The sequence below is a fragment of the Exophiala spinifera genome (genome assembly GCF_000836115.1).
Source record: "Exophiala spinifera strain CBS 89968 unplaced genomic scaffold supercont1.1, whole genome shotgun sequence".
NCBI lineage: Eukaryota > Fungi > Ascomycota > Eurotiomycetes > Chaetothyriales > Herpotrichiellaceae > Exophiala > Exophiala spinifera.
In genome coordinates, this window is record NW_015622513.1 from 5,948,171 (window position 1) to 5,976,100 (window position 27,930).

General features: G+C 52.9%; 11 protein-coding genes across 11 annotated transcripts; 6 read left to right on the plus strand and 5 right to left on the minus strand.

The window, feature by feature from the left end:
* Positions 1-127: 127 nt before the first annotated feature.
* On the plus strand, positions 128-2,440 carry PV08_02181 (uncharacterized protein; the record flags this gene model as incomplete). Its single annotated transcript, XM_016376541.1, has 1 exon — positions 128-2,440. One exon carries the CDS (start codon positions 128-130, stop codon positions 2,438-2,440), a length of 2,313 nt encoding a protein of 770 aa, XP_016241817.1.
* Positions 2,441-3,025: 585 nt separating this feature from the next.
* Positions 3,026-5,837, minus strand: PV08_02182 (uncharacterized protein; the record flags this gene model as incomplete). The annotated part of the gene is made up of 4 exons (XM_016376542.1): positions 3,026-4,161; positions 4,352-4,767; positions 4,822-4,892; positions 5,007-5,837. The coding sequence occupies 4 exons, from the start codon at positions 5,835-5,837 to the stop codon at positions 3,026-3,028; spliced, it is 2,454 nt and encodes an 817-aa protein (XP_016241818.1).
* A 1,574-nt stretch (positions 5,838-7,411) lies between these two features.
* PV08_02183 (uncharacterized protein) lies at positions 7,412-9,073 on the plus strand (the record flags this gene model as incomplete). Its single annotated transcript, XM_016376543.1, has 1 exon — positions 7,412-9,073. The coding sequence occupies one exon, from the start codon at positions 7,412-7,414 to the stop codon at positions 9,071-9,073; it is 1,662 nt and encodes a 553-aa protein (XP_016241819.1).
* A 2,543-nt stretch (positions 9,074-11,616) lies between these two features.
* Positions 11,617-12,873, plus strand: PV08_02184 (uncharacterized protein; the record flags this gene model as incomplete). Its single annotated transcript, XM_016376544.1, has 1 exon — positions 11,617-12,873. The coding sequence occupies one exon, from the start codon at positions 11,617-11,619 to the stop codon at positions 12,871-12,873; it is 1,257 nt and encodes a 418-aa protein (XP_016241820.1).
* Positions 12,874-13,723: 850 nt separating this feature from the next.
* Positions 13,724-15,055, plus strand: PV08_02185 (uncharacterized protein; the record flags this gene model as incomplete). Its single annotated transcript, XM_016376545.1, has 1 exon — positions 13,724-15,055. One exon carries the CDS (start codon positions 13,724-13,726, stop codon positions 15,053-15,055), a length of 1,332 nt encoding a protein of 443 aa, XP_016241821.1.
* Positions 15,056-15,455: 400 nt separating this feature from the next.
* On the minus strand, positions 15,456-16,756 carry PV08_02186 (uncharacterized protein; the record flags this gene model as incomplete). The annotated part of the gene is made up of 2 exons (XM_016376546.1): positions 15,456-16,682; positions 16,742-16,756. The coding sequence occupies 2 exons, from the start codon at positions 16,754-16,756 to the stop codon at positions 15,456-15,458; spliced, it is 1,242 nt and encodes a 413-aa protein (XP_016241822.1).
* An 810-nt stretch (positions 16,757-17,566) lies between these two features.
* Positions 17,567-20,136, plus strand: PV08_02187 (uncharacterized protein; the record flags this gene model as incomplete). Its single annotated transcript, XM_016376547.1, has 2 exons — positions 17,567-19,643; positions 19,706-20,136. The coding sequence occupies 2 exons, from the start codon at positions 17,567-17,569 to the stop codon at positions 20,134-20,136; spliced, it is 2,508 nt and encodes an 835-aa protein (XP_016241823.1).
* Positions 20,137-20,312: 176 nt separating this feature from the next.
* PV08_02188 (ribosomal protein S6) lies at positions 20,313-20,831 on the minus strand (the record flags this gene model as incomplete). Its single annotated transcript, XM_016376548.1, has 2 exons — positions 20,313-20,682; positions 20,758-20,831. 2 exons carry the CDS (start codon positions 20,829-20,831, stop codon positions 20,313-20,315), a joined length of 444 nt encoding a protein of 147 aa, XP_016241824.1.
* Positions 20,832-21,296: 465 nt separating this feature from the next.
* Positions 21,297-21,947, plus strand: PV08_02189 (glycine cleavage system H protein; the record flags this gene model as incomplete). Its single annotated transcript, XM_016376549.1, has 3 exons — positions 21,297-21,444; positions 21,511-21,573; positions 21,634-21,947. The coding sequence occupies 3 exons, from the start codon at positions 21,297-21,299 to the stop codon at positions 21,945-21,947; spliced, it is 525 nt and encodes a 174-aa protein (XP_016241825.1).
* Positions 21,948-22,765: 818 nt separating this feature from the next.
* PV08_02190 (uncharacterized protein) lies at positions 22,766-24,049 on the minus strand (the record flags this gene model as incomplete). The annotated part of the gene is made up of 3 exons (XM_016376550.1): positions 22,766-22,843; positions 22,905-23,915; positions 24,002-24,049. 3 exons carry the CDS (start codon positions 24,047-24,049, stop codon positions 22,766-22,768), a joined length of 1,137 nt encoding a protein of 378 aa, XP_016241826.1.
* A 1,359-nt stretch (positions 24,050-25,408) lies between these two features.
* PV08_02191 (uncharacterized protein) lies at positions 25,409-27,835 on the minus strand (the record flags this gene model as incomplete). Its single annotated transcript, XM_016376551.1, has 9 exons — positions 25,409-25,764; positions 25,879-26,182; positions 26,247-26,278; positions 26,448-26,900; positions 26,991-27,046; positions 27,114-27,273; positions 27,339-27,473; positions 27,545-27,625; positions 27,727-27,835. 9 exons carry the CDS (start codon positions 27,833-27,835, stop codon positions 25,409-25,411), a joined length of 1,686 nt encoding a protein of 561 aa, XP_016241827.1.
* Between the last annotated feature and the right edge of the window lie 95 nt (positions 27,836-27,930).

Consider the following 27,930-nt stretch of genomic DNA (forward strand, 5'->3'; position numbering starts at 1 on the left):
GTCGAAGTGCCAGGAACAGGGGAATAAACACCATCCCATGCATCTTCTTCATTCCTCATCATTCCCCCTCGTCTTCTTATCGTGTCTTCCACTCTGCGATGAGTCGCAAGAGTCTACGGTTCAGTGGATGGAAGGTCCCCGAGTTGTTCTTCTGGTGATTCTGCTGCTGTTCATCTTTTTCACTCCTGATCAGCCCGCCCGACGACGCTTTCAAGTCGACACGGATCGAATCGAGGAACGCCATCAACGGGAACTCGATGTCTTGACGAATTCATCCTATGGCCACTTTGATGCCACGGCAGACAAATGGCTCAACTTGACCGGCTTCCGGGATACTGATGGCTATCAATGGGAACTCCTCCCTCGTGCGCGGTCGTTGAGTCAGCAGCAATATGAACATGCCTGGAGCGGCATCGACCTCAACGATGGATTGCCCATCTATCAAAAAGTCACTGGAGAGATTCGAGGGAAGTTCTCTCGTTTGGAGAACCCACTTCCACCTCCAATGCCCAATTTGACTGTCATCGACCCGAGCAAGGATTACATGGTGGCTCGATTCGAAAGAAACATCACCGAAGATGAAGGCGAAGTTAGTTTTACTCTCGTCGATTCAACTGAAAGCCACGACCATGGCCATGAACCATCTACGATCAAAGCCGAAATCTCCTTGTTCACGGACTCGTCTCCGGGAAATGGATGGCAGGCAAAGCTCCAAGGGGTCCATCTACCGTCTGGTCAGATCGTCATGTCTACCACCAGCTCGAAATTCGATGCATATCCAGCTCTGCCCCATTTTGCCCTCAATGCGGATGCATTCAACGCATCGCGATATGTCATGAATGAAACAGTACACAATTACTGGGACAAGACTCTCGAAGACGTCTCGGATGGCTTAGCGTTCGCGCCTCAATGCGAACTGATTGTCTGGTTGCAACCGTTGCCTCACATATACGAAGACCAGGGCCCGGGCGAAACCCACAATTACCTTGATCAAGTCGAGGAGGAATTTGAACATCCTGAGGGTGCCCCTATTGGTCGCCCGCCGTTACTCACTTTCTCCGTCGTCATCATGTCCCCCGACTGTGGCTACATGCTCAGTGCCGATGCAATCTTCGGACCCAAAGTCGAGACGTATTGGGCACTCGCGCAACGTTTGATCTTCTCCTTCATCATGGCATTGGGTCTGCAAATTTTCCTGCTGAAGCGTCAAATGGAAAAAGCGGCGACACCATCGACGAGAAGTCGGATTGCTTATCAAGGCATTGTCATCGCCGCGTTAGGGGACGGAATGCTGCTGTTCGTGCTGATAGCATTGTTGATGGCGGATGAGGCGTCTTTTCTCATGATCGCTGCGGCTGCGTTCCTAGCGTGCATCCACGTCGCGTTTCTAGAGGTTAAGTTTGTCTTTGACATTTGGACGGTGCAGGTGGGCGATCCTCAACGAGCAGAACAAGAGAGGCGGAGAAGGACGGCCGCGGCGACGACGCAGAATTCGACCGCAACTGCAACCGTCACTCCCTCGCCTGCGCCCGCGCCTACGCCGACACCTACCACTACAACAAACACGCCTGCAGCTACGAGCGCAGACGGCACAGTCGGTCTTCCTCTTCCAGCCACGGCTCCTCGACTCCAGGGTGCCACACCGATATTTTTGCCGTCAGACCAAGACCCAACCATCCCCGCGGACGTGACTAGTCCCCGGGCATCCTTTGCCGCCATCTACTCGCGCTTCTACTTCTCCCTCGTCATGTTGATGTTTTTCTCCCTGTGGGCGCTGTCGTGGCCACGGACGCTCCGGTCGACGTACACGAACCTCCTGGTCCTCGCCTACTTTTCCTTCTGGTGGCCTCAGATCTACCGCAACGCAATACGCAATTGCCGCAAAGCCCTGAGTTGGGAATACGTCATTGGCTCGAGTGTCTTGCGGCCCCTGCCCATTTTATACTGGTACTTTGCCGACCGCAACATTCTGTCCATCGACGCGAGCCCCGTGACGGGTGTTGCCTTGCTCGGCTGGCTCTGGCTCCAGGTTTGCGTTCTTGTGAGCCAACAGTTCCTCGGCCCGCGGTTACTGGTTCGCGATTCCTGGTGTCCGCCGGCCTACGACTACCATCCCGTCCTGCGCGAGGACGACGGCGACGTCGAAGCCAACGGCATGTCGATCGGTCTGTTGGCGTCGGCGTCCGAGGCCAAAGACAAAGACGACAGGACGAGAAAAGTGTTTGATTGCGCCATTTGCATGAATGAGATTGACGTGCCTGTTGTTTCCAAGACGGATTATAGATCGGGGTCGGGAAGGGGAAGAGGTTCGGCCTGGCTCGAGCAGAGAAATTACATGGTCACGCCGTGTCGCCATATTTTCCACGCGGAGTGTTTGGAGGGCTGGATGAATTTGAGACTTGTTTGTCCTGTGTGTAGAGAGGAGTTACCACCGTTGTAATTCTGTGATCCTGTATACCCTATAAGTTGCTAGCACTACTGTCATTATTATTGCTGGAGTCGCGAATATCACTCATATCACTTTTTTCTTTTTGGGAACACATAAATATAGATGGCGTAGTCCAGTACTGGCTTTGGGTTGGTTGGTTGGCTGGTTGGTACGCTCTAGACGAAGAGAAAGCCTCTCGGCGAAGGCCGAGAATATAGCAATGTATAGCGTACGAGGAGTGAATTGATGGTGTCGCAAACGTTGTAAGGAGCGTCAGGGCGTCGACGATTGCCTGGGGGCCATTAGGCTAGTGATGCGTGAGTATTTGAGCTTGTAAAGACCGTCGTCGGACTGTTCAACAGGGTTGCTTGCTTTTTGGTTTCGTTGCATGTGTGTGATTTCGTCGTGGTCGATCTCAGGGGTCAAGTGAGGTAAGTAAGGTACAGTACATGCAAATAATTGCCTCTGTATGATTGCCAGCCGCCGTCTTGAAAATCACAGCGTTTCGAGTCGTTCGGGGGTTTTTTTTAAATCATCACCATTCTGCGTTCTTGCTCACTGACCCCGAGTATTCATTCATTCTGTCGTTACGCATCATCACCAACCTGAAACCACATTCACCTGAGTCCTTTGTCTGAAGTCACGACTACTGAACCCGGCATTCAACCCAATACTTCCCTCCGGAATGGTCCACTGTTGAGTGTTGGTGTCCCAATAACTCAGGTCGCGACGAGCCAGATCGAACTCGACAGTCTGGGATTCCCCCGGCTGCAGCAGGACCTTCTCGAACCCGCGAAGAACGTTGACGGGGGTAGGATGACCCTCGGCGTCCGGCACCTGCGGGAGCGACACGTACAGCTGCGGCACCGCGGCGCCGGCCACGCCGCCCGTGTTCGTGACGGTGACGGTGACGGTGTACAGCGTCTCCCAGAGCGCCGGGTTTCCTCCTGGCGGAACCTTACCTGGGGACGGTGGAGGTGGAGGAGTTGCACCGATGACGGTGGTGTTGTTGTTGCTGCTGTAGGGACCGCCTCCGCCTCCTGCTCCACTGGCGCCCTGTTGCTGTACGGCTATCCCGGACATACTGAACGTCGTGTACGAGAGGCCAAAGCCAAACTCGAACGCGACAGACTGGTTCTCGTAGTCGAAGTGGCGGTAGTCGATCAGCAGGCCCTCGGTGAAGTTCCACTGCCATGCGTTCGGGTCCTCTGTTTCGAGGAGCGCAGTGGAATTCAGGAGGGGCGCAAAGTCGTAGTCACTCTCGTTGTGCGCGATGGTGTAGGGAAGTTTCCCGCTCGGGTTGACCACCCCGTACAGGATGTCGACTATCGAATTGCCTGACTCCTGACCGGGGAGGTGCGCGGCCAGAATCGCCGTCACGTTCGGGTGGTCCGCCCACGGTAGCACGTTGATCCCCGCCGAGTGCGTGACGACCACAGTGTTGTTGCAGTACGATGCGACCGACGTGACGACTGCCGTGCTGTTCCAGTCTGCTTCGAGCCCGGCGCGGTCGGCGCCTTCCGACGCCCATGTTTTGAGAAACACCAGACACACCTGCGGCACGGGCAGCACACCGGCCAGAGTCGAAGGCTGCGAGAGGAGAGTGTTGTTCAGCACGTATTGCACTAGTGTGCCGTCTTGGGCGGCGCGGGTTTTGATCGCTTCGAGCGGTGACACCAGATACGACAATCGACCTGTGCCGCTTCCTCCGGCGACGGCGAGGGTGCCGTATTCTGCCAGGAGATTGAAAGAGTGTTAGCCATAGACATAGATTGTATCATCAGGTAGAGCAGAACTGAGGAGAGCAGAATAGACTGAGACCAGAAGGGAGGAGGCAGAGGTGGGGGAGATGAACTGGGAGGCCTGGTGTTGTTGTCCTGTAATGAAATGGTAATAACTAAGGAGACAAGGTCACCAACTCACCGTAACCATCTGAATTCCCGAATGCTCCCCCAAGGGAATATAGTCCATCGACCACGTCTCCAGCATCATTGCCGAAGACGCCTATTGAAGTCGGTGCTTTCAGCGGGAGTGTGTTGTCGACGTTCTTCAAGAGTACGGTACCAGCAGACCCTAGGTCGCGAATGAGCTGACCGTGGCCATCACGGACGTCAACGTTGGATGCGCCGAGATTGAACTGATACTTGTATGGAGGGAATCTGGAGTTCAATGTCGGCTCCTCGCCGTCGATCGGGGGGTATTCGTCCTGCTGGAGGAAGAAGTACGGTGTCAAGATACGTAGTATCATATCGTCTACCCGTGTTTCGCTGAGAGAGCCGTTGTTGACTGCCGTCGTTATGTTGCCGCCGAACAACGACGCAGTTGAATCTCCACTGAAACTGATAGAACCTGGATATCATAAGCAAGACCATAGGATCTAGTTTAGGAGGGACAAAAAATGCATACCAGGCATGGTCATATCCAATCCTGCATTGATCGAAGCGAGACCGGAACGCGTTCCTCCCTACAACACAATTAGTAGAGAGACATCAACGAAGGGGTAGTGCCCAAAGGGGGGCTCAATGTCAACGTGCCAGCCGGCGGCTATGGTGGTGGGCGTGGATCAAATTTCACTCACCCAATCGGACATGATGTAGCCCTGGAACCCCAGTTCTTCCTTCAACAGTCCATTCTGGCTCTTGGAGTTCTGGCAGGCATAAGATCCATTGAGTCGGTTGTAGGAGCACATGATTGAGGAGACGCCCGCCTTCACGCCATTGGCAAAGGGCCACAGATACAACTCGTGCATTGTGCGGTCATCAATGTTCGCGGAGAATGACTCGATCGTGACATTGTCAGGAGACAGGCTCGGATTGCGTTGGGTTTCTTGCTCGTTGCCGATGTAGTGCTTGAGGCAGGCCTGGACACCACCCTGCTGCATTCCCGTGATGGTCTCCCCTACTGCAACGCCCGTCAAGTACGGGTCGGGAGAGAAGCCTTCCCAGTTTCGACCACCATATGCAGTACGACCGAGAGGGCCCACGACAGGACCAAGAGCGATGTGACTGCCTTTACCTTTAAACTCGGCACCCATATAAAGGCCTCGCAGATACATTAGGCTTTTGTCCCACGAGGCAGCAGCTGTGAGCCCTGCTGGGAAGACAGAGGCGTAGGTCGCCTGTCGAATTGCCAAAGGGCCATCCTGGAGACAGAGACCGTCGAACCCGAGGCGAGGGATGGCACCTATATTGCCAACACAAGGGCCCGAAGTGCCAGTCACGAGCTGGGCTTTCTCTTCCAGGGTCAAGTTAGCGACAAAGGCTTCAGCCCGGGCAAAGGCGGCTTCCCAGCCAATACCCTGTGTTTGAGGGCTCGGATAGACTGGTGGTGACGAGCCATAGTCAGAGTCTTGAGCGACAACGGCGAGGTCGCCGAGCAAAGCTGCTAGAAGGGCTGTCAAGACGAGCATTATGGCCATCTGGAGAGTAAAGAACGGGCAGAGCTTCGAATGCGAGAAGTCATGGAGATGCCGCGTCACTCTTATACAGACTGCTTCACCTGGGGAGTTACATAAGTCCGGACTCCTCTTCGGCTGTGTTGCTTCACTCTTGTATCGACTACTTCACCCTCTGCTGGGGGAGTTACTTAAGTCCAGACAAGACTCCTCTGCGGTTGCAGTGCACTCACCCCACATGTTGCTATAGGAGGAGCAGTTTGCTAGCTCCACAAGTGTTCTTCGCCGCTGGGCTCTTCACTTGGTTTCGGCATCGGTAGAAAGCTGTCCGAGCGGTTGTATTGGCTCGCCAGTCGGGGTCGTGGAAGCTCAACACCTCGTCATCGTGCGGTGAAGCGAAGCCATTCACTGCGACTGCGGAGGAGAGCGTGGAACAAGGCACGAATCTCGGTAGATGGGGGGTTTTACTTGCCTTGTATCTGTGCCCTGCGTGGGTTAAGGAGGTGAGTTGTACTGATATCTGAAGTGCCGTGTATGACTAGCGAACTATTCACCAACCGATGTCGAAGTCGCGGTCGGTACCAGTACGAGTACATTGATTGCCACCCACATCTCCTGCTCGTCCTGGTTCAAGAAGACCTCCACTGTGCATCTCTGGTCGTGGTCCGGCACACCACCGCCGTATGACATGAAATGCGGTGATTTTGGTTCTTGTCGATTCTTCCATTCTTCTATGCGCAGGGAGTGGGACGAGAAGCTGCGACAACTCGCACAGTGCGATGCTCGAGCAGGGAATCGATCCTCCCCTGCAACCCACAAAATGATCAGCTGCCTGGCAGAGCAGGGTAACGTACCCCGCAACGAACCCTTGCAGAACAGAACGTGAGGTGGACCGATCATCTCACGCTTTGCAGTTTGTGGTAAGCGATCGTGGCGGTGGGTTGGACCGGCAAATTCTGCGATACTTGTGACCTTGGTATTGCCGAGTTGAATGGTGGTGAAGGCTAGAGACAAAGATTCGAGGAGCAGGACAGAGATGGGACGAAGTTGACAGGGGCCCTAGGAATTCCTGAGGGCGAAGTCAATGAAGATACTCGTCGTCGTTGACAAAGCAGAGTAGCAGATGTATCATATCGCGACGTACGTGCTTTGATCTACCTAAGCATCGCCAAGTTCAAGCCACACGGCAGCTAAATAGATGGCTTTCGGTTTGTGGCGTTTTCTCTTGCATCAGCAGCAGCTTCTGGTGTGCTGATAAGGAAACTATACGGATGGATGATCTGGCCTTCGACCTCTGGGGAGAGCTTGACGAGTAAGCCACCGAGTACATGTACACATCAAGCATGTCTCGCTCGTCATGACGAAGGATAGACACTAAGAGTGGAAGAAGTTGATGATTGTTTAATCGCAGACTTGTGTTCTTCGTACAACGAAGTCACCGAAACAAGTTCTGGCCCGTTGAGCGGAGAGCTCCGACGAAGGATAGACACTAAGAGTGGAAGAAGTTGATGATTGTTTAATCGCAGAACGTTCCATGAAACCTGGGCATGAAGCGTTCATCATAGGCACTTTCTGTCTACGCCGACACCATGGCGCCATTCAGAGACGAGGACGCGGTGGCTGTCAAGATCCTGGAGCAGCCATGGCAGGGCGAAAAAGTCCATCAAATCAGGACAGGCAAGATAAAACCGGCCTTTGGGATGAAAGAGCCATCGGCCATCTTCAAACATATCCGCACCGGACCCATCAAGGTCACGACGTTGGGCTTCGAAGGAGACGAACACGCGTACGAGTTTCATGGCGGGCCAGAAAAGGCCTTGCTGCAGTACAGTTCGGCCCACTACACGCGGTGGAAGCAAGAATTGCCCCAGAGCGAAGACCTCTTCGTCACGGGCGGCTTCGGCGAGAACATTGTCGCAGAGAATGCGAACGAACGCAACATGTGTATCGGCGACGTGGTGCGCATTGGGAACGTCGTCGCTCAAGTCTGCGAACCCCGACAGCCGTGCTACAAGCTGAACCACAGGTTCCAGGTCAAGGACATGGCGAAACGATCGCAGGACATGTTCCGCACGGGATGGTTCTATCGCATCCTCCAGCCGGGCACCATCCAAGCCGGAGACGAGATGGAGTTGTTGGAACGGCCCAACCCAGAGTGGACGGTGGCCAAAGTCCAATACTACCTTTATCACGACATGAAGAATGAAGACGCCATGAAGACGCTGGTCGAGATCAAAGAGTTGGGCGCTGAGCCGCGGGGCATCTTTCTCAACCGGCTGAAAAAGCAGTACGAAGACCACAGTGGCCGTTTGGGCGGCGTGGCCATGGACATCTGGACCGAGTACAGGCTGGCGGAGAAGAAGAGGGAAACTCCAAGGATTGCCTCCCTTGTCTTTGAGGCGATCGAACCCCAGCAGAACCCCGAGCCCGTTCTGCCAGGAAGTCATATCAGACTGCGTCTTGGTGGGAAGCTGGTGCGCGCCTATTCCGTCGTGTCAGGCGACTCGAACCGCTTCGAGTTGGCTGTGGCACTCAGTGAGACGAGTCGTGGCGGGTCACATTACATTCACAACCGGCTGAAGCTGGACGACGTTCTACAAGTCGGCAAGATCACCTCGAGTTTCCCTCTAGCTGTCGACGCTGACAACCACATCTTCGTCGCTGGCGGGATAGGTATCACGGCTTTCATCGCATCTGCCCAGCACTGTCGCCGGATGGGATATTCTTACCATCTGCACTATCTCGTGCGGAACTCGGAGGATATCGCCTTGAGAGAATATCTCGCAGAATTTGGCGAAGACGTCACGATCTACGACAAATCTGCCGGCAAGACCTTCGACACCAAAGATGTCATGAAGAAGGTCAACGACCGGGCACACGTTTACTGTTGCGGATCCGAAAGGTTGCAAAAGGCTGTCACAGACACCGCGGCATCGATCGGAATGAGCCCCGCGAATCTTCATTTTGAACAGTTCGAGGTCCCTACGTCCGGAGACCCATTCACCGCCGAGCTCGCAGATTCAGGGAAGACGGTTGAAGTGCAAGGAGAGAAGACGCTGCTTGACGCGCTGCGTGAAGCGGGGCTCGACGTTCCCTCGTCGTGTGAGGCAGGGAATTGCGGTACGTGCAGAGTCGTCGTGAAGAGTGGTAGAATAGAACATAGAGGCACGGGACTGATGGAAGACGAGAAGGCTTCGGCCATGCTAAGTTGTGTGTCTAGAGGGGTTGGGACGATCGTTCTAGAGTTATGATGACCTTACAATAACAGTGATTTATGGCTTCTGGTGATGTACCTATATGCCTGTTGTGGAGTGCAATGTCTCCTCGTACCCACAGTCCTTCTGAGACGCAGCGTCTAACACCCCGAGTTTGCAGTGATTGTCGCTAGCTCATTTAGCTTCTCCGTATGCTCGCAGGGACCGCACCGCTTTCTAAGAGTTCTGCTCGCGAAAGGTTTGCCTCTGACCTTCTCTCGCCTTGAGACAGATGGAGCACAGAGAGATCACTGCATGTATGCATACCGTGATGACTTCAGCACATAGTAACTTCAATTCATTACCAAACCAGTTCAATGATATAACCCTGTAGACCTTCAGGGGTCATGTCAGCTTTGGCCCTGTACATCGACTCGTTGAGAACACTGGTACGACAGAGATGCATAAACCATGCTGGACTTTGAGGACATCATGTTTCCAGTATAGAGCAGAAGCCACATCGCTGGAATTGGCCTCGTTTCTTGAGATTGGCTTGAAAATAATTTCCAGGATTCAATGCGGCATATTTTGAAGCACTGTGATGCTGACGTCTCCAGCTCCTCAAAAGTCTGGCCAAGGGAATGGGAACGAGGACCACCGAGGTTTGCATCGGGCAGCTAACCAGAGAAGATGCTCTGACGCTGTTGTCATAATGGTGCTGGCGGGAAACCATGGAACCGCAATCCAGCCGCCCGAGAGATAGGTCTTCTGAGAAGGCTTGACACGAAATTAACCAGACGAGAGGCGTGTTTCTCTGTCATTCAACGCAAGTCACCAGCATGATACAACGTACATTTGTATGCCTTGTGACCAGGGGTAGATTCTGCAGAGGGTGCGGTGTCATATTGAGGTGTCCACCTAATCATATGGACCGCATCAAGTGTCAGCAGCATGGCCACCTTGGAAATTTCAGAATATACCAGTTCGTTCAGTGCGGTTGCCTAGACACTGTTAGCGGTATCAAGTCAATCGACCGGGCAGCGGAGGAAGGATTAAGAGATAATCTCGTTGGCGCTGGAAGCTCATCGTTCCCCGCCAGGTTAAAGAGCAACTGCAGAAGGAGTCCCTACAAAGGAGCATTACTTTTACATTACGTTTCTGTCTTTGAAGGGTTGCATACCTGTCCGGGGTTTCTCTCGAGGGTCGAGTCAACTTTACTGCTCGAAACGGTAGACTGGCACTATTTGATCCCGTGAAAGCAGATCTGTCGGATCCCGATCGGAACTCTCCGTCTTAGGAGATTGTAAGTTTCCCGCTATTTGTTCTTCCTCCGAAAGAATATGTGCCTCCAAATGCATTCAGAGAAAGAGAGATTCCCCGTTGCGAAACCCCCAGAAGGACAGTTGGCGAAAAATCTCCCAAGGCCAACGGAACCCGTGACGAATGGCTGCGGCACTGAAAAAGGGCATCAATCGTTGCAGGAGTTGACAATGCAGACCCCTGATTAGGCCGGGGCTATCTCGCAGGATGGTCCAATCGCAGAGCATTTTGTTCAGGCAGATATGCTGTATCCGAGGTTGGAAGTAAAATTGAAGCGCCCGGCAAGGCTGATTTTCTTTCACACGAAACGAGGAAGAAGCGCAGGGATCTTGCTTCGGCGCTGACGTCCAAGCTCTTCTCTCGGAAATTGTTGGGCTGTGGAAGAAGCTGGAGATACTTGACACACCCGCATGCATGCCAAGGTCTTGGGATGCGAGTGTGCTGAAATATCACTTCTGCAATACGAGGTCCGCACGAATAGCATCTCAGAGAGCACGACAGGCTGATTCCATCCCAGTCCCCGGTGCATTGAAGCTGAATCCCTCATACGAGGGCTTCGGTGGCCTCGACCTCCTGTTTGCGAAAGCATCACTTGGCAAAGCTTCAGCCTGGACAAGCCTCAGAGGGATGCTTCGCCAAAATCTCAGAGGCTATTGGCCGCCGGACTACACCTGTCCACCATCACGCATCGCTGAGGAGGTCTAGGCTACCTTGGAGGTCCTTTTGAGCAACCTGTTCTTTTGTTCCCGAGGCTGACTGACTCATGGCTGGCTGAGGTCAGGAGGCATTTTGGCACCTGGCCCAGACATCCAGTCCCAAAGCTATCGAGGCTCATGGATCAAACCCGGCTACAAAGACATTCTAGACCGCCAACATCGCACTGCGCTGCAGATACTTTCGGGGAGCATTGTGTCAATTCGAGAGACATCACTGAAGCGGTGTGGCCGGTGAGGCAGACAGATGACAGGATACGAGATCAGCCAGGACCTGGGTCGACATGAGAGTTTATGGCGACTTCCAGCTGAATGGCAGTCGCTTTGGACCGAGTCCACATTGAGCTGTGATTCCGGCACAAGGAATGTTTGTAGGTGCAAGCTGAGGAGCTAGCATGCACTCTGAATGCGCTTTGGTTCAATCTCCCATCTATATAATTTGCTGATGCCCAGACGCCGAGAGACTTGAAGCCCCAACGATTCTCACTGACAATAGGAGTTCCCGTTCACATATCATCTGAGACAAAGAATACTACTGCTCCTTCTCTTGCAGAGAACACCACCAACATGGCTTCTATCAGGGCACCACTTTCGCACTGCTGCTACATCATTCCACCCCATATTCTCAAGGCTATTGCCAGTTCTCAAGCTGCGTCCGACCACTCTCGGGCTCTGGCAAGCAAGACCCTGACTCACATAGCGTCGGTTCGCCAAACCCGCGCTGAGATTCAAGCCAGCTTTGCGGCTGGCCAGCCTCATCCACGCCCGCAGGGGATTGTTCCGAGCCATGTCTTCCAGGCCATCCTTGACTCAGACGCTGCCTCTGAGGAATCCAAGGAACATGCAAGACACCACCTGGCCGGGATGGGCGCTCTTGCGGCCGCCAAAACGACCCCATCCCATCCAAAGCCCGTGCCCAAGCCGATGCACCTGTTTCGAATCATCTATGATTCGCATCAGTCGGCCTCGACAGATGACATAAAACTATTCCAGGAGGGCAACGTTCCGGCCAATGCTGACGTGTACGCAAAACAGATCTACGACAACTTCGGGAGCACATTCAAGTTCTACAGCGAGATTTTCAACCGAAACAGCATTGATGACGCAGGGATGAACTTGATTGGCAATGTTCACTTTGACGACGACCCTACCACTCCAGGCTACGACAACGCCTTTTGGGATGGTACCCAGATGTGCTTCGGAGACGGAGACCCGCAAATCTTCAACACTTTCACCGAGAGCTTGGATATTACCGGTCATGAATTGACACATGGGGTGACAGAGAAAACTGCGAACCTTGAGTACGAGTATCAGTCTGGGGCTCTCAACGAATCCATGTCCGATGTCTTCGGATCTATGGTGAAACAGTACAGCCTCAACCAAAAGGCCAAGGATGCAGATTGGTTGATTGGAGAGGGCCTCTTCCGGAACTCCGAGGGCGCTCGAGCTCTGCGTGACATGGCCCATCCTGGTACAGCTTACAAAGACAATCCGTATATCGGCAGTGACCCTCAGCCAGCGGACATGGACCACTTCGTCACGTTGCCAAATACTGAGGATGGCGACTGTGGTGGTGTCCACATCAATTCGGGTATACCCAATCGAGCTTTCTACCTGGTTGCCACCGGGATTGGAGAGTACTCGTGGGATGTAGCCGGGAAGATCTGGTATGCGGCATTGACCGATCACGGTCTTAAGGGTGTCAACACACGTAAAGCGTTCAAAGTGTTTGCTGACCTGACCATCAAACACGCTTCCGAGATCGGTGGTGCCGACGCTGTGGCAGTGGTGAAGAACGCCTGGACGACAGTCAAAGTTCTGTGAATCTGGTTGAATCGACGTTGTACGCTCATTATCAGGCAGTCTCGTGTATGTGTCGTGACGGGTGCCCCGCAACATTTACAGCTACGTTATGCTTCATTGCTTGCCATTACTTTAAGCTGTCTTTGGGACCTGAGGAGTTCTACTTGATCTATTTTCTCTCCGTAGATGCTTCGGAGGCCCACTCTGGAAGAGGGAAGGGTCCACAGTCTATGTCTTCAAGTTGTAGCTCATAATGCGGTCAGGGATGGCTCGAGGTAATGGCTCACCAACACTGCAAATGTCAAAAAGGTAGTGCCTAGGTATCTTATGCTTTTAGGGCGTTGTACCTTCTTCGCCCCTCCTATTGCCTTTGTTCAGGATAATGCGGAAGACACCAAGCAACTTCGATCGACACACACTCAGTTTCAATAGGCAGTAGAAGTGCTTGCTCTTCAAAGCGAAGAGTCATTGTCTGCTGCTTGCGGTTGCAACACCAGGCCTTGTTGATGATCTTTGAAAGAGAACTTGTCCTACTTCCGAAGAGCCAAGGGGGCGGCCAGAGTACATACCTCAAGGTCCATAATGATTTGAAGCGCGTACTCCCCCTAACCGGAGCGTGTGTCTACCTAGGCCTACGCCTTGACGCGTGCCTACATGCCTCCCTGTAGATAACTAGGTAGGTACCTAGGAGCCCAAGGTATCTATCTGTACCTCCAGGATACGAGTATTGACAAATTCGTTTTTCTTCGTGGAACCCATTGACGTCCACACTGTTACGACCCAAGCCCAATTAGGAAGCGAGGCAACTGCCGTTCTGGGAGTGCAGATGTTGACCACGTGACTCGCCGCGACACGTGAGCACATAAGGGATATGGAACCAGTGCGGCAGTCGGAAAGAAGTATCTCCGATCCCGGCACCAAATTACAACGCAACGATTCCACACCAAACGAACCGCGAAGAGGTAAACGTAAAGTGCGCAGGACAGCTGGGGCCGTCACGCAGTCAACATCATCGTCTGAAGTGGCACAGACGATTAGCTTGGACCATTGTAACGCACAATATGCGGCGCAAATCTACGACGAACCTGCCATGATCGGGTCGAATCGTGGCTCCTTCGAATCCTCCGAACGGCCAACCCCATTCCCCAAAATCGAAGATGAACTGAGCGCCCAAGAGAAAGAACAAAAGGAAGGCTCGAAACCGAAACGTTTACGTGACGGACACAAACGATCTACGTCGGGCAGCGTCTTGTCTCGATTTGCCTTTTTGCGGACCAACAGCGACCAACAAGACAAAAGTGACAGCGTCGATCGTGATGGCTCCGACACCATCACCCACGCCCACGGGCGGGGCGCCATGGCAGAAGCCCAGGCCCAGACGAAGAGGAAGCGCAAAGGTTCCTTGAGAAAAACCGTCCTCGGAAAAGGAAGAGACAGGAAGAACTCTGACAAGAAAAGCCCTCTTTCAAGCACCCCCGATTCCGCGACCCTGACCAAGACGACGACGCGGTCGCCAGGGGACGCGGAGGCACCAGCGCTTTTGACACCGCGAGCGAGTCAAGAACCGTCAAGTAGTCCCGCATCGCCCGACTCGCCGCCTTGGTCGTTCCGCACACTCTCGCGCGTGTCCATCCCGTCGATACGCAGCAGCATTGCGTCCATCGAGCCCGCGTCGTCTGCCACCTCGATCACCAGCCCGACCATGCCCACGGACGCGTCGACGGATGACGAAGAGCTGGTGTTGCCGCCGCGCATGTCGGCGCTGAGGAAGATGCCCTCGTCGACCTCGTCGTCGTTTGGCGACTCGTACTTCCCGATCCAAGACCCTGTGCGTCGCATGTTTGCTTCCCGCACCCGCTCACCGCTCGCTACCCAGCCGCAGTCGATCGCCGGGACGCCGCCGGAGGAAGAGGGCTGGGACTATTCGGAGACGGCATTCTGGGGCTACGTGATCCTGGTTGTGACGTGGATCGTCTTCGTCGTGGGCATGGGCTCTTGCTTCGATATTTGGTCGTGGGCGTGGGACGTGGGAGAAACACCCTACGCGCCGCCCGAACTGGAAGACGACCCTACCTTGCCGATTGTCGGGTATTATCCTGCCCTGCTGGTCTTGACGTGTGTCATGGCCTGGGTATGGGTTGTGGTGGCGTGGGTTGGTATGAAATATTTCAGACACGCAGATTTCAAAGGAGATGATGGATAATAATAATAGTGAAGACCTGAACTGCACTGAAATCAAGGCCCGTAAATATGGTATCTTTTGCATTCAAAGATCAAAATAAAATCATCGGGACGCCTCGCTCCTTGCTCCTGGCTCCATGCTCTTGTTTCAATCTGTTTTCGTCAAATGAAGACACGTCGGTCCCGTTGTTACCGGCTCTGACGCTCTCTAAAACCGAGGTACACAATTTTCCTTTTCCTTTTCCTTCCCTTCCATGCCCACACACACCATTGACCGTCATCCCTGCTGTAATCCATCCCATCCGAATGTGCTCGTCGTAGAAGTACGAGTATAGCATACACACTTCAGTTCAATTTGTGAATCTCACGAGCCCGGCCGGCGGGTCCCATCCCATACCACGCCGACAAGTCTAGTCGCCCAGTCAAGTAGCAGCAGGAATTGGGCCGTTGGGTACAGCTCCCTTCATACCAACCCGCCTTGCTTGACAGGCTGAAATGTGGTCGTTGGGAAGCAACCCGCCCGATCCGGTGCGCAGACTGAAATCTTCCATGTTTGAACGCACTCTGTCCAGATCGTCCTTGACAATGAAACCGCCGCCAGCTGTCTCGACTTCGTTTCGAGGGACGGGTGTTCCTGGGATCGTGGAGGGTGTGATGGTCCCGCCACCAGGCGCCTTTGACACCAGACCCTTGGACCTGGCGAAGCCGGTTGATCGCTCGGTCGAGGGATCAGGGTCGTAGAATTCGTCCTTGATGGGCCGCACGTAGACGGTTTGCTTGCAGATGGCCACGATGGTGTTGGTCGGCACGGACAGCCAGTTGTGGCGCTCAAAGGTCAACGGTTCACTGGCGACCAGGACCACGTCAGAGGCCTTGTCTCTGCGTTCCATCCGGAACTGGCCTTTGGTCTTCCCTTCGACCCACGCCGTGCCAGATGAGTAGTACAGGCTTGCGGCTGCGTCGGTCTTGCTGCTGACATAGCGAGTGACAATGACCGAGTGGCCGTCGGTGACGGCGAAATTGAGAAGGCTCCTGGTCTCGACATCGTCGAGTTGATGTTCGGCTGGGACGGCCTTGACAAATGCATTAATCTTTGCGATCGTCTTCTTCATGGCTCGTCGTAGTAGTTTGGTGTCGAATCCGTCCTTGGGTTCGGAGCTTGGATCCACCCCGTCCTTTTCCAGCGTGTCGAGAAACAAGGCAAACGCCCATTCAGAGTCTGTGCCGCCTTTGACCCCCAGAAACCACTTGTCGGACAGGCTGTCGGCAAGGGGCCGTTTGACGTATTTCCATGCCCCGATGTTGCCATTGTGCATCCACATGAGGGTGTTGTGCTGGAACGGGTGGCAGTTATTCTCTGCAAGAGAACCCTCAGTTGTGGCGCGGACATGGGCAAAAACCAGCCTCGAGGCGGTTTTTGGCGCGATGCGTTCCAAATTGACACAGTTCCATGCCGGAAGAGTAGACGTGAATATGCATGGATCGGGACCTAGTTCGGGCTCAGTATACCATCCTACGCCAAAGCCGTCGCCATTGACCGGACGGCGACTGTCGAGACGGAGTCGGCTGTCATAAGATTGGGTCAGAATGCTGTGTGAAGGTTCAGTGATGAGCTTGGAGAGAATAATTGGCTCTGAGCCTTTGTAGACCTATTGCGAGTCAACATTTCATTTCCTCCGGTGTTGGGATCAATGTGCAGTGGGCTTACCATGAATCTACACATGGTTTGCAAGGTATGAAGGAATGGCACTTTGGAAGATGATGCAGATCAATGGAGGATCAATCGTTCGTCGACTCTGAGTAGCATTATTTGAAACAGTGTCACAGGTCAAGACTTAGGAGTTGAGGTTGAGGTGTAGAAGCTGTGGCGGTTGATGCCCAAAGGACGATATCGATGCCTGAAAAGAACCAAACGCCTTCAAAACGCCGATAGGTTTGGAGGAAAAGATAGAAGGAGGAAGACGACCGTAAAAGGATGCTCTTTAATATACAAGGGGTAACACATGCGTGTTTGCTGCTGTCTGACTCAAGAACGAAACATTCACCGCCATCTTGGTCTATGACTGGACTGATCGATTGCGAAAGAATGTCGTATCACAGAATCTATGCTCCGCCGGACGACTTTCCCGCACTACATACTCCACCGCACAATCGCCCTATCAACTCCGAACGTCATTTCTCCTGCCGGTGGCTCGTCAACTCGGATTATCTTGCGCGTTCCCGAAAACATCAAACCACCAATTTACGTCTCGTATTTCATCGGGTCGTTCTCCCAAGTTAGTGTTCCATGATCAAAGTTCAATGAAGACCTGTGATGAGTAGTAGGCTACTCGCTGCGAGGGCCGCACCTTTGCTGCGCCAGTCAACGGCGCGTCTCCTTCATAACAATGCCCTCACTAGAGCCGGAGGCCTTCTGAGGCCTAATCGACGATTTCCTCAACGAAGTTGGCCCCTGGGTTCAAACTCGATTCACAATGTCCCCGCCGTTCGATCAATATCGTTTGCCAGGGTGCTCCCAAAACTCGCACTCAAGATGGCTCGGTTGCCTGCCATGTTTGGGGCCAGCATGTTAGCGGGTTTGGCATACATCCAGTACCAGGCTGCACAGGCGGGGAATGCTGCGATGGACTTTTTAAAAAGAGCCGGAGAGACAGTCACCGACACATCAACGAGTCTGTTTAGCGGAGCCAAAGACATTGCGGATCAGATTGGGACTGGCTGGCAGCGGACAAAAGACGAGGCACAGTGGCCTGAGTGGTTACAAAACCTCTTGGAGAAGGGCGAAGGCTCTGGTGACGGTGGCTCCGAACCCGAAGGGCCCGATCATTCGAAGGCTGCTGCTGCGGTCGCTGCTTCTGGGGCCGCTCTTGGACTCGAACAATCGGACGAGGAAGACGAACGCTCAGATCCGGAAGCCGCTAGAGATGACCAGATGATGGTTCTCACGAGGAAGATGATCGAAATTCGAAGCATATTGAACACTGTCGGCCAAGGAGGTGCTCTGACTCTCCCGTCGATCGTGGTTATTGGGTCTCAGTCATCAGGAAAGAGTTCAGTGCTAGAGGCCATTGTCGGCCATGAATTTCTACCCAAGGGATCAAACATGGTGACCCGGCGACCCATCGAGCTCACCCTTATTAATACACCGGACGCAAAGGCAGAGTATGGCGAATTCCCTGCTCTGGGCTTGGGCAAGATCACCGACTTCTCTCAGATCCAGCGCACACTCACCGACCTTAATCTGGCCGTCCCCGCCGAACAGTGCGTTACAGACGACCCCATTCAACTTTCGATTTACTCTCCGAATGTTCCTGATCTGTCTCTGATTGATCTCCCGGGCTATATCCAAGTGTCAGGGAAAGACCAACCACCAGAACTGAAGCAGAAGATCTCCGACTTGTGCGATAAATACATCCAACCACCAAATGTTATCTTAGCTATCTCGGCCGCCGACGTTGATTTAGCTAATTCTACGGCACTAAGAGCCAGCCGAAGGATCGACCCACGCGGTGAGAGGACAATCGGCGTAATCACAAAAATGGATCTCGTTGATCCAATCCGAGGCGCCGAAATTCTCTCCGATCGCAAGTACCCTCTACGGCTGGGATATGTTGGTGTTGTATGCAAAATACCACAAACTGCCAGTTTGTTCTCTCGTCCCAATCAAAACGTGACAAGCGCCATTGTCAAGAACGAAAACGCTTATTTCTCTGCACATCCTCTGCAATTTGGTCCTCACACAGAACTGGAAGTTGGTACGCCCACTTTACGGCACAAGTTGATGCATGTCCTAGAACAGACCATGGCAAACAGTCTCGCAACCACTCGAGACGCCATAATCCAGGAACTAGAGGAGGCCACGTACGAATTCAAGGTTCAGTACAACGATCGACCCCTCAGCGCCGAATCATACCTTGCTGAAAGCTTGGATAGCTTCAAACATTCCTTCAAGGAGTTTAGTGAGCAGTTTGGCAGACCACAGGTTCGGATGCTGTTGAAGGAGGTGCTCGACCAAAAGGTGATGGATGTCCTCGCCAAGAGATATTGGAACAGACCTATCGAGGATCTCTCTCCCGTGCAGTCTGAAGCAGATCCTATAACGGAGTTACCAAAAGCCGACCCCGGCTCGCTGTACTGGCAGAGAAAGCTCGATGCTTCAACATCTGAGCTCACAAAACTTGGTGTGGGAAGATTGGCGACCACCGTTGTTGCCGCAGAGCTTCAGAGCCACGTGGACAAGTTGATCGCCTCGTCGACATTTGCTGCGCACCCTTATGCACAGAGAGCTATTGTGGACGCCTCATCCAGTATCCTCAATGATCGCTTCTACAGTACCAGCGATCAGGTGGAGAATTGTATCAAGCCATTCAAATTCGAGATTGAGGTGGAAAACAACGAATGGGCTAAAGGTCGAGAGAACATTGGCCACGTGCTAAAGACTGAACTGAAAGCCTGTGAGTCGGCCCAGCGGCAATTGGAAGACAGTATAGGCAGGAGAAAACTCAAGGATGTCATGGGCTTCATCGACCGTGTTCGGAAGGGAGAAGTCGTGCTCGAAGGAGACGGCGCAGGTGGAGCTGGGGGTTTTTCATCGGCCTTATTACAACGAGGTAAGTATCAGATTTTAAACTTTACAACAGTATGAGATTTTGTCTAACTGGTGATGATACAGGCCGGGAAGCTGTCTTCCTCCGCGACCGAGCCGAAATCATCAAGATGCGGCTCATGGCTGTCAAGTCAAAGCAATGTTCCAACCTCAAGAACAAATATTATTGTCCTGAAGTGTTTTTGGACGTCGTTGCCGACAAATTGACTTCTACTGCTGTGCTCTTCCTCAACGTCGAGCTCCTCTCGGAATTCTACTACAACTTCCCACGAGAATTGGACATTCGGCTCGGGCGACACCTCAGCCAAGCCGAAATTGAGCGGTTCGCTCGCGAAGATCCCCGCGTCCGCAAGCACCTGGATGTCATCAACCGCAAGGAGAAGCTTGAACTTGTGCTCGAGAAGATTGAGAGTTTGCGGCAATTGGAAGGGCGGACAAAGCAGCATTCCAAGGTACCGCCGGTCGCCAAGGAGAGAGGTCGATGGAGTTTGTTTTAGTCATGTCAAGATACCACGTATAGTTCTTCTTGTTGGTAGCGGGCGTTGGGTTTGTAGGTAGATTATAACGGATGTCGCGATGCTCCTCTCGTATCCTAGCAGAGATCTCGGGTTGCCTTTCTTTGGACTGCACCGACTCTTTCTCTCTTTCATTTGGACCTTTTTGGTTGTGGTTTTTAGCTGTAATTGGAACCGGCTCGCGCAATACCGGAGTTTTCAAAGGTATCGAGAGGGATGTTCGTGTCCGGTGTGGAGTTCCAGTCGACCTGGCCTGTGACTTCCTCGATGGCACCATTGACACCGCCGAGTTTATCACCAAGCTTGACGACGGAGAAGCGGACCATACGTGGGTCGAGCGCGAGTATTCGGCGCATCTCCTTCTGGACCTTGATGCTGCTGTCGAACTGCATGATAAAGTAGTGGCCCTGGAAGTGCTGAGTTTGATGCTTGACGGTCGGCCGGGGGAGATCGAATTGACCCCAGTTCTTAATGCCGCGGATGACGCCTTTGTTGTCTAAGATCTGTCGGCCGCATATACGGGCGATTCTGGTTGAGAGACCGTGTCAGATGAAGATGGCGGACGAAAGAGCAAGTATGGAAAATATGGGACTGAGTACTTACTCTTTGACCTGGCCCAGGTTGCCCGGCCGGACCTGTGGGAGGTTGTTAGTTGGGGATTTTCGTATGGGGGACATAGTAGAGGGTGATGGTGACACGTACCACTGCTATTAGTTCGTAGAGCATTGCTGTAGAGAGAGAGATGCTGTGTTGTCACTGCTGCACGCCCGGTGGTGTGTGGACATGGGATGCGGTTTTGAAAATGTTCTGGCGCAGCTGGGAGCTACGGTCAAGCATTTGAACACTCCTCGAAGCGGTGGACTTACTACGGTCAAGCAGTGACGATTATTGCGTAGTTGCTGGGACACTCAGCCAATGGGCAGCATGGATTCTTTAACTCTTCCGGGGCAGCTTAACCAGAGTCGCGGGAAAGTGCGTTGCGGCTAAGTCACCGTGAATCAATTGATGGAGTATTTGCTGCTCGAGAAGTCTACTCACACTTTTTAAGCCGACAAAAGGCGGTTTTCACCTTCGTGCCACATACAAACTCTTGAGATCCCGTTTATTGGCACGGCAGCGGTCGCACACAAATATCACGCACAATGAGCACCTCTATGGCCAGCAGACTAGTGCCCTCCGTATCGAGGATTGCGACGAGGCGAGTCGCTGTCAAACCACTGGCAACGACGTCTCGAGCATGCCAATGGAACGCCTGCGCATTCAGGAGGACATTTTCCTCGAGGCCTGCTTGTGGGTTTTTCACTGCGCCAGCTGCGCCGCGGAAAATGTGTTCACAAAGCTGACGTTGTGTCATAGTATACATCAAAAAGTACACCGAAGACCACGAGTGGATTGAACTGGACACCGATGGAAAGACAGGTACTCCTTACTTGTTGTCATGGTTTTGCACCGGTACGGCCTTACTGACCTCGCCGCTAGGAACGATTGGTATCACGGAATACGCGTCGAAAGCTCTCGGTGACGTCGTTTATGTCGAACTCCCGGAGCTAGATATGGAGGTCAGCAAAGGCGACACCATCGGTGCGGTCGAGTCCGTCAAGTCGGCATCCGACATCTTGACTCCTGTGTCGGGAAAGATTGTAGACCACAACAAGGTGCTAGAAGAGAAGCCAGGGACGATAAACAAGAGCCCCGAGGGTGAAGGGTGGCTGGCCAAGATTGAAGTCAGTGACCTCACGGAGCTGGACAGCTTGATGAGCAAGGAAGACTACGACAGCTTTGAAAAGGAGTGATCTTTGGAAGGTCGAATTCAATCGACAAGCTTTCAGGTTCATGCTGTGCCATGAGCTGTTTTGGATGGTGCGGAACAAAAGATACCTACCTATTCAACATACAAAAATCCAGAGGTGCAGGACGACGACCTTCAATGCTCGTACAGATTTGCAACGGTACGATTACCTAGGCACTGGCTGATTGATACAGCTGATTCTGTGTTTTCGGTTTGCAAGTATACAGTAACAATGTGACCGGTTTGTACAATCAGATTCACCCAGGTACACGAGCCGTGAAGTACGAATAATGCTTACCGTATGCATCGACGAAAGAGTCCCTTGCAAGCTGGACTTGAGTACCAGAAACAGTTGTGGTGGTCAGACTTCTGGTTTTTGGTCTTTGATTTGGCTCTCTCTCTCACAACGCAGCTCGCATTCTGCAAGAAAAACGCTCTGACTGGTATCTTCAAACTTGCGAATGTGGTAATTGGGGCTAATGTCGATGTCTGCCTCGTACCCGTTATCACTATCGACCTGCCTAGGAACACAGCATACTCGACTTGCAATCAGAGCATTTGTTCCTATCTCCCTCTTCGGAGCTACGTGCCTCGAAACCATCCTTTGAACCGGCTTCACCCAGGGACGATGACAGCGAGTTTGGCAGTTGATGGGTCTTAAGCCTGGCACGGATGATAGGCATCCCCTTCTTTGACTTCCCTTCCTAGGGTCTAGGTAGGTACCTAAAGGTAAGACATTTACTTGACGAACAGTAGTACACCTCGTCATCCCTCACAATATCTACCTCTCTATCAAGGTTAAGTATGGGTCCCAGTTGACGTCTATTGTCCATTAGATTGTACACCATTGGCGCTTATTTCTTCCTCGTCGATGTAGCGCATCACATATTTCGCTGGCGTCTGTTGAACTAAATGTCAGTTTTTGACTTCTCATCAACCTGGGGCTTGATGCTGAACACACCTTTTGAAAATTCTTGACAATGTCAGAAAGATCGTCAAGAGACGCCATTTGTACCCGTGGCTTGACGGCCCCTCGAGCGACAAATTCAATGGCGTCCCAGATATCCTTCCTCGTCCCCACGGCCGATCCTATGATGCGGACATTCTTCCCGATTGTCGCGAGCGGGTGAATCCTCATCGTCTGATCGGGCGGGGGGATCCCAACACACACCAACGCTCCGTACGGCCCGACGAACCCGAGTGCGGCCTCGTATGCTTTGGCGGAATTCGCCATGACGAGAACCGCCGCGGCGCCGCCGTTGTTGGTGCCCGTCAACGACTGAATATCGGCGGGCTGCACCACCGCGGCGTCAAAGTACGCTTCGGCACCCAACTCGAGACAGTATTCTCGTTTCGACACGCCCAGGTCGACGGCGATGACGCGGTATCCCATCGCCTTGGCGTACTGGATGCCCAGCGCGCCCACGCCGCCGCCGGCCCCGGACACCACGATCCACTGTCCCGGAGTGGCCTCGCTGACCTTGATGGCCTTGAAGGCCGTGACGCCGCCGCACAGAACCGGGGCGACGAGGTGGTCGGGCACCCCCTCGGGAATGCGGATGATGTAGCGCGACGGCACGGTGGCGTATTCCGCAAAAGTCCCGTCGCGTCTGAGCCCGGAGCACAGCATCTCCATGCACCGCGCTTCGCCGCCCGGCGTGAGACAGCAGAAACACCTCTCGCAGATGTCCCGGACCCAGGCGATGCCGACCCGTGCCCCTACATCGACGAAGGACGGTGAGACGGCCGACCCAAGCTTGACGACGCGGCCGACGCCTTCGTGGCCGAGGATGTCGCGACAAGGCCCCAAGTGTCCTGATGCCATACCGAGGTCCGTCCCACATACCCCGGAAACCGACAGGCGGACGAGAAGGTCGTTGGGACCGATCTGGGGAACCGAGACGACGCGGGTTTCGAAGTGGTATTGAACATTGTGAGTGTGAGCGTGAGTGTCAGTGTTTGTGGGTTCTCTCTTTTTGCGGTTGTAACTTGGAAGTTAGTCGGTGATGTATGAAGAGGAGGGAAGATTGATGGTGGTGGTGGTGGACTACTACTTACCACGAGGACTGACACTTTGTGGGTTTCTGGAATATCCATGACGCCCATGGTGTATTTCGTATGCTCACTCGCTCGCTCGCTCGCTCACCCACTGTCAGACTGACAGACTGACAGACTGACAGACGTGCGCACTTGGTAGCAGGATGTACCGTTGGACAAAATAGCCCAGGTAAGTATGGGCGGGTGGTGATAGAGCACGAAGATAAACAAAGTAACGTGAGATCCCCGGTCAGGTAGTCTAGACACCGTACAGACAACCACGTATGTAGGTCCTTGCAATACTCGCTCGCGCTGTGCTGTGATGTGGTGTGGCTGTTTTTATCTCTCTTTCATTTTGTCAGGATGAGAAGGAAAGGAAATCTTGTAACCGCTTCAACTTTTCAATGCCAGGGGCACATCAGGTAAGTGGTCGATAAAGGGCATTTGAATCATAATTTGAATTGCCTAACTAGTGCGTAGGCTCGTATCTTTTATGTTAGTTATGCTCGGTGGTGGGAAAACAAACTTTTGTTACATATTTGCCTAGCTCCGACTCGAAAGAGGCATGTGTTTGGGTTGTGTTTGAGAAGAAAAAGGTTCTCGAATCTACTCTGCTCTGTGCTACCGTGTGTGTGTCTGTGTGTGCGTGTGTGACTAGGCTGACTTTTTCCGTGATCAACTACCGTGTCTCAAGTGCTACATGGTTAACTAGTCCACGGTGGAGTTCTCCCCCAGACCGTAACTTAAATAACTCGTCAAGTGCTTCGGTACTTGCAAAGATCTGGGCGGTGTGGTGTGGCCACGGGCATGTGGTCTTTTTCTTTTCGGATGTGGGATGTGAGGGACGGATGTGGATCCGTGGGGGAGCCCGAAGGGGAGTGAGGGAGGATTGATTTGTGGAGTGAGTACGGGAGTATGTACGGAGTAAGTACTCGTAGATGCCAGACGCCCAGATGATGTACCTCGGCACCTCCCAAAGGGCTCCTTGTACAGTCTACCGCCTAGGGTCTCTTGTTTACAGTCAGCGACCTACAGGCACTGATCGTAATGTACTGAGCCTTGTAGATAGAGAATGCTTTGCAGGTGTTGTCACAATATGTGTGTGGGTGGGGCTTATGATTAAAACTGTGTAGGTCCCAAGGTACTGTACCTACCTACGGGCGACTGGGGACTCCGGCCTACTGTTCACCGTGCATCCTACGGCATTGCTCCTTCGGTGCCTACCTAGATCTTCATCATACTACGAAGTCAAGAACTTGTCTGTCATCAGAAGTTGCTCGTAACTTTGATCGACGTCTCGAGCAACTAGCAAGAAAACGACAAATATTATTCAACTACCTTCTCGTTCTGCAAGGTCAAAAATGACTTGATGCCAACTAAAGATGTGTATTGTACCTAAACTTGAACATTCGACCCGTTATTCTTACTTTATGCACCCTTCGCTTCTTCTGCGTCGTCTTCCCGGGTGCCGTTCCTCTTCAACTCTTGCAGAATCTCCTTCCTTCGAACCCGATCAGCCACGGCGGCTCGGTCGCCAAAGACGCGATCCATATCTTCCAGGCTCCTCCCCTTTGTCTCGGGAACGAAGAAGTAAGCCCAGACGAAACTCAGGGCACAAAAGACGGCGAAGAAAGTGTACGCGCCGAACCCGTGTGTGTTCTGGATCAATGGCGGCGTAATGAGTCCGATGATGAAGTTGTTCAACCAGTTGCTGCATGTGCTCCATGCCACGCCCTTGGACCGCAGTGAGCTGGGGAAAATCTCGGACGGCATTGCCCATGGTACTAGATACAGTTTGGTCATACATCAGTAAATCTGCCCGTCATTTCCGACGTCTGTAAAGGGAGAGATGTGATCAAGAATGACGGTGACAGTGGAAGGGGGTGGGAAATTCTTACCTGGTCCATAAGTACATCCAAAGGCCAACATGTAAAAGAACAAAAACCCCACGGCTACCCATCCTTGACTTTGGTGATCTGTCCAGTCGTCGTAGTACAATCCGACCAGAACGGCGATGACAACGTGCGCTACCGTCATGCACACGCTACCGATCAAGAGAAGGGGACGACGACCGTAGGCGTCCATGGTGTAAAGAGACGTAGCGACGCCGACGAGTTGAGTCACGTTCAATACCCCACCGAGGACAAGACGCATGTTGTAGGTCATGCCGAAACTCTCGAAAAGGGACGGAGAGTAGTAGATCTACTGAAGTTAGAACTCACAGCAAGAAAATGAGTCATTGCTTGGTCTAGGACTAGAGACTTACCAGAGCGTTGATACCGACAAATTGCTGAAAGACTGTGAGGCACAAATTTGTAGAAGATGTGATTAGCGAAAAACCAAAACAAACCATAACCAAAGGTCAATAGGTGATCGGCGGGAAAACTAAAGCAAACCCACACCCAACCAAAAGGAGATATGCAATTGGTGAAACGTGAAAAGGAGGGACAGTAAGTAAAAAACTTACACATCAACCCGACACCGACCATGGTTCGGCGCCAGTACCCTTGTTTCCAACAGTCAAGGTACGACGCCATCTCAAGTTTGATGGCTTGTGATCGGCTCCGTTGGCCTGGGGAACCTAGATTCGGATGCTTCTGCACGGTGATTTCTTTGTGGAAAGCCACTTCGGCTCGAATGTCGTACCATTCCGCCTGGACTCTAGGGTCGTCTTCAGGAACGCGTCGAAGCTTGACGAGTGCCTCGAGAGCTTCGCGGTCACGACCTTTCGATGCTAGCCAGCGAGGCGAGAAGGGGATGAAGAGCACAGCAACTCCAAGGAGGATCGCAGGGAAGATTTGTAGCAAGAACGGAAGTCGGTAGGACCATTCGCTGCCGATGTAGCGTGTGCCGAACGTGAGCCAGTAGGCGCAGATGATGCCGAAGACAATGGAGAATTCTTCTAGAACCAGAAGTGTGCCTTTGAAGGTAAGGGGAGGTATGTTAGTGACGGATCAAAGATGGCCCTGGGATCAACTTCAATTCCCAGATTGGACGGCCTGGCACATACCTCGAATCTCGGGTGGTGACACCTCGGCAATGTACATTGGGACAACCATGCTTAACCTGCGGTGACAAGTCGTCAATAGGTGCCTACTGTATGTAGCCTGAGTAGGACGTTGGGGACACGTACATGCCGATACCAATCCCGCCGATCAGTCGACCGACGATGAGCATGGCGTAGTCTTGAGCAGCGGTTTGTAAGACGGAACCAACGACGAAGATGCACACAGCGACGCATATGGAGTATTTGCGAGAGATCTTTTCGGCGATCCAGCCTTGATTGAATGCGCCTATAGTGAGGTGTCAGCAAGATGAACGTTCAGTGGAGCCTGGAGAAGGGCGATCCTTCCCATACCGATAAATGCTCCTAGCTCGATCATGGCAGTCATGAATCCTTTCCAGAATCCACCACCACTCGCCGTATCAGATACTCGAGGGAAGCGATCGGTGAATTGGTCCATGACCAGGATGATAGAGATGACGCCTTGGTCTGGAGGAAAGGCGAGATAAGTGTCAGCCTCGCGTGAGTTGGTTCGAAAAGGGAAACATGGGATACTGTACCATAGCCGAAAAGGAATCCACCGAGTCGTACGACAAATGCACAGAGCACGACATATTTGGATTGGAGAGTACCTCTGAAGCCTGTGAGGAGTGTTCTGTGAGTACAAGGGTTGATGCTGCATGATTCACGTATCACACATCCGCGTGAGTGAGGGAAAGGGCCTTGTTGTTGGTGTACCCACCAGGCTTGACATAAGTCTCTCGCAGCTCGACAAACGTGTCGTCGTCAGCTTCGGGATGGTTGACAGTTACGCTTTCATGAGGTAACTCGGGGGTTGAGTCTTTGCGCATGTTGTGTATGGCGCGACGTGGAGGGAGGGTTTGATCGGCACCAGTATGCGCAAGTACAAGCACATCAATTTATGTGTTGCAGTACCACTGTCTGT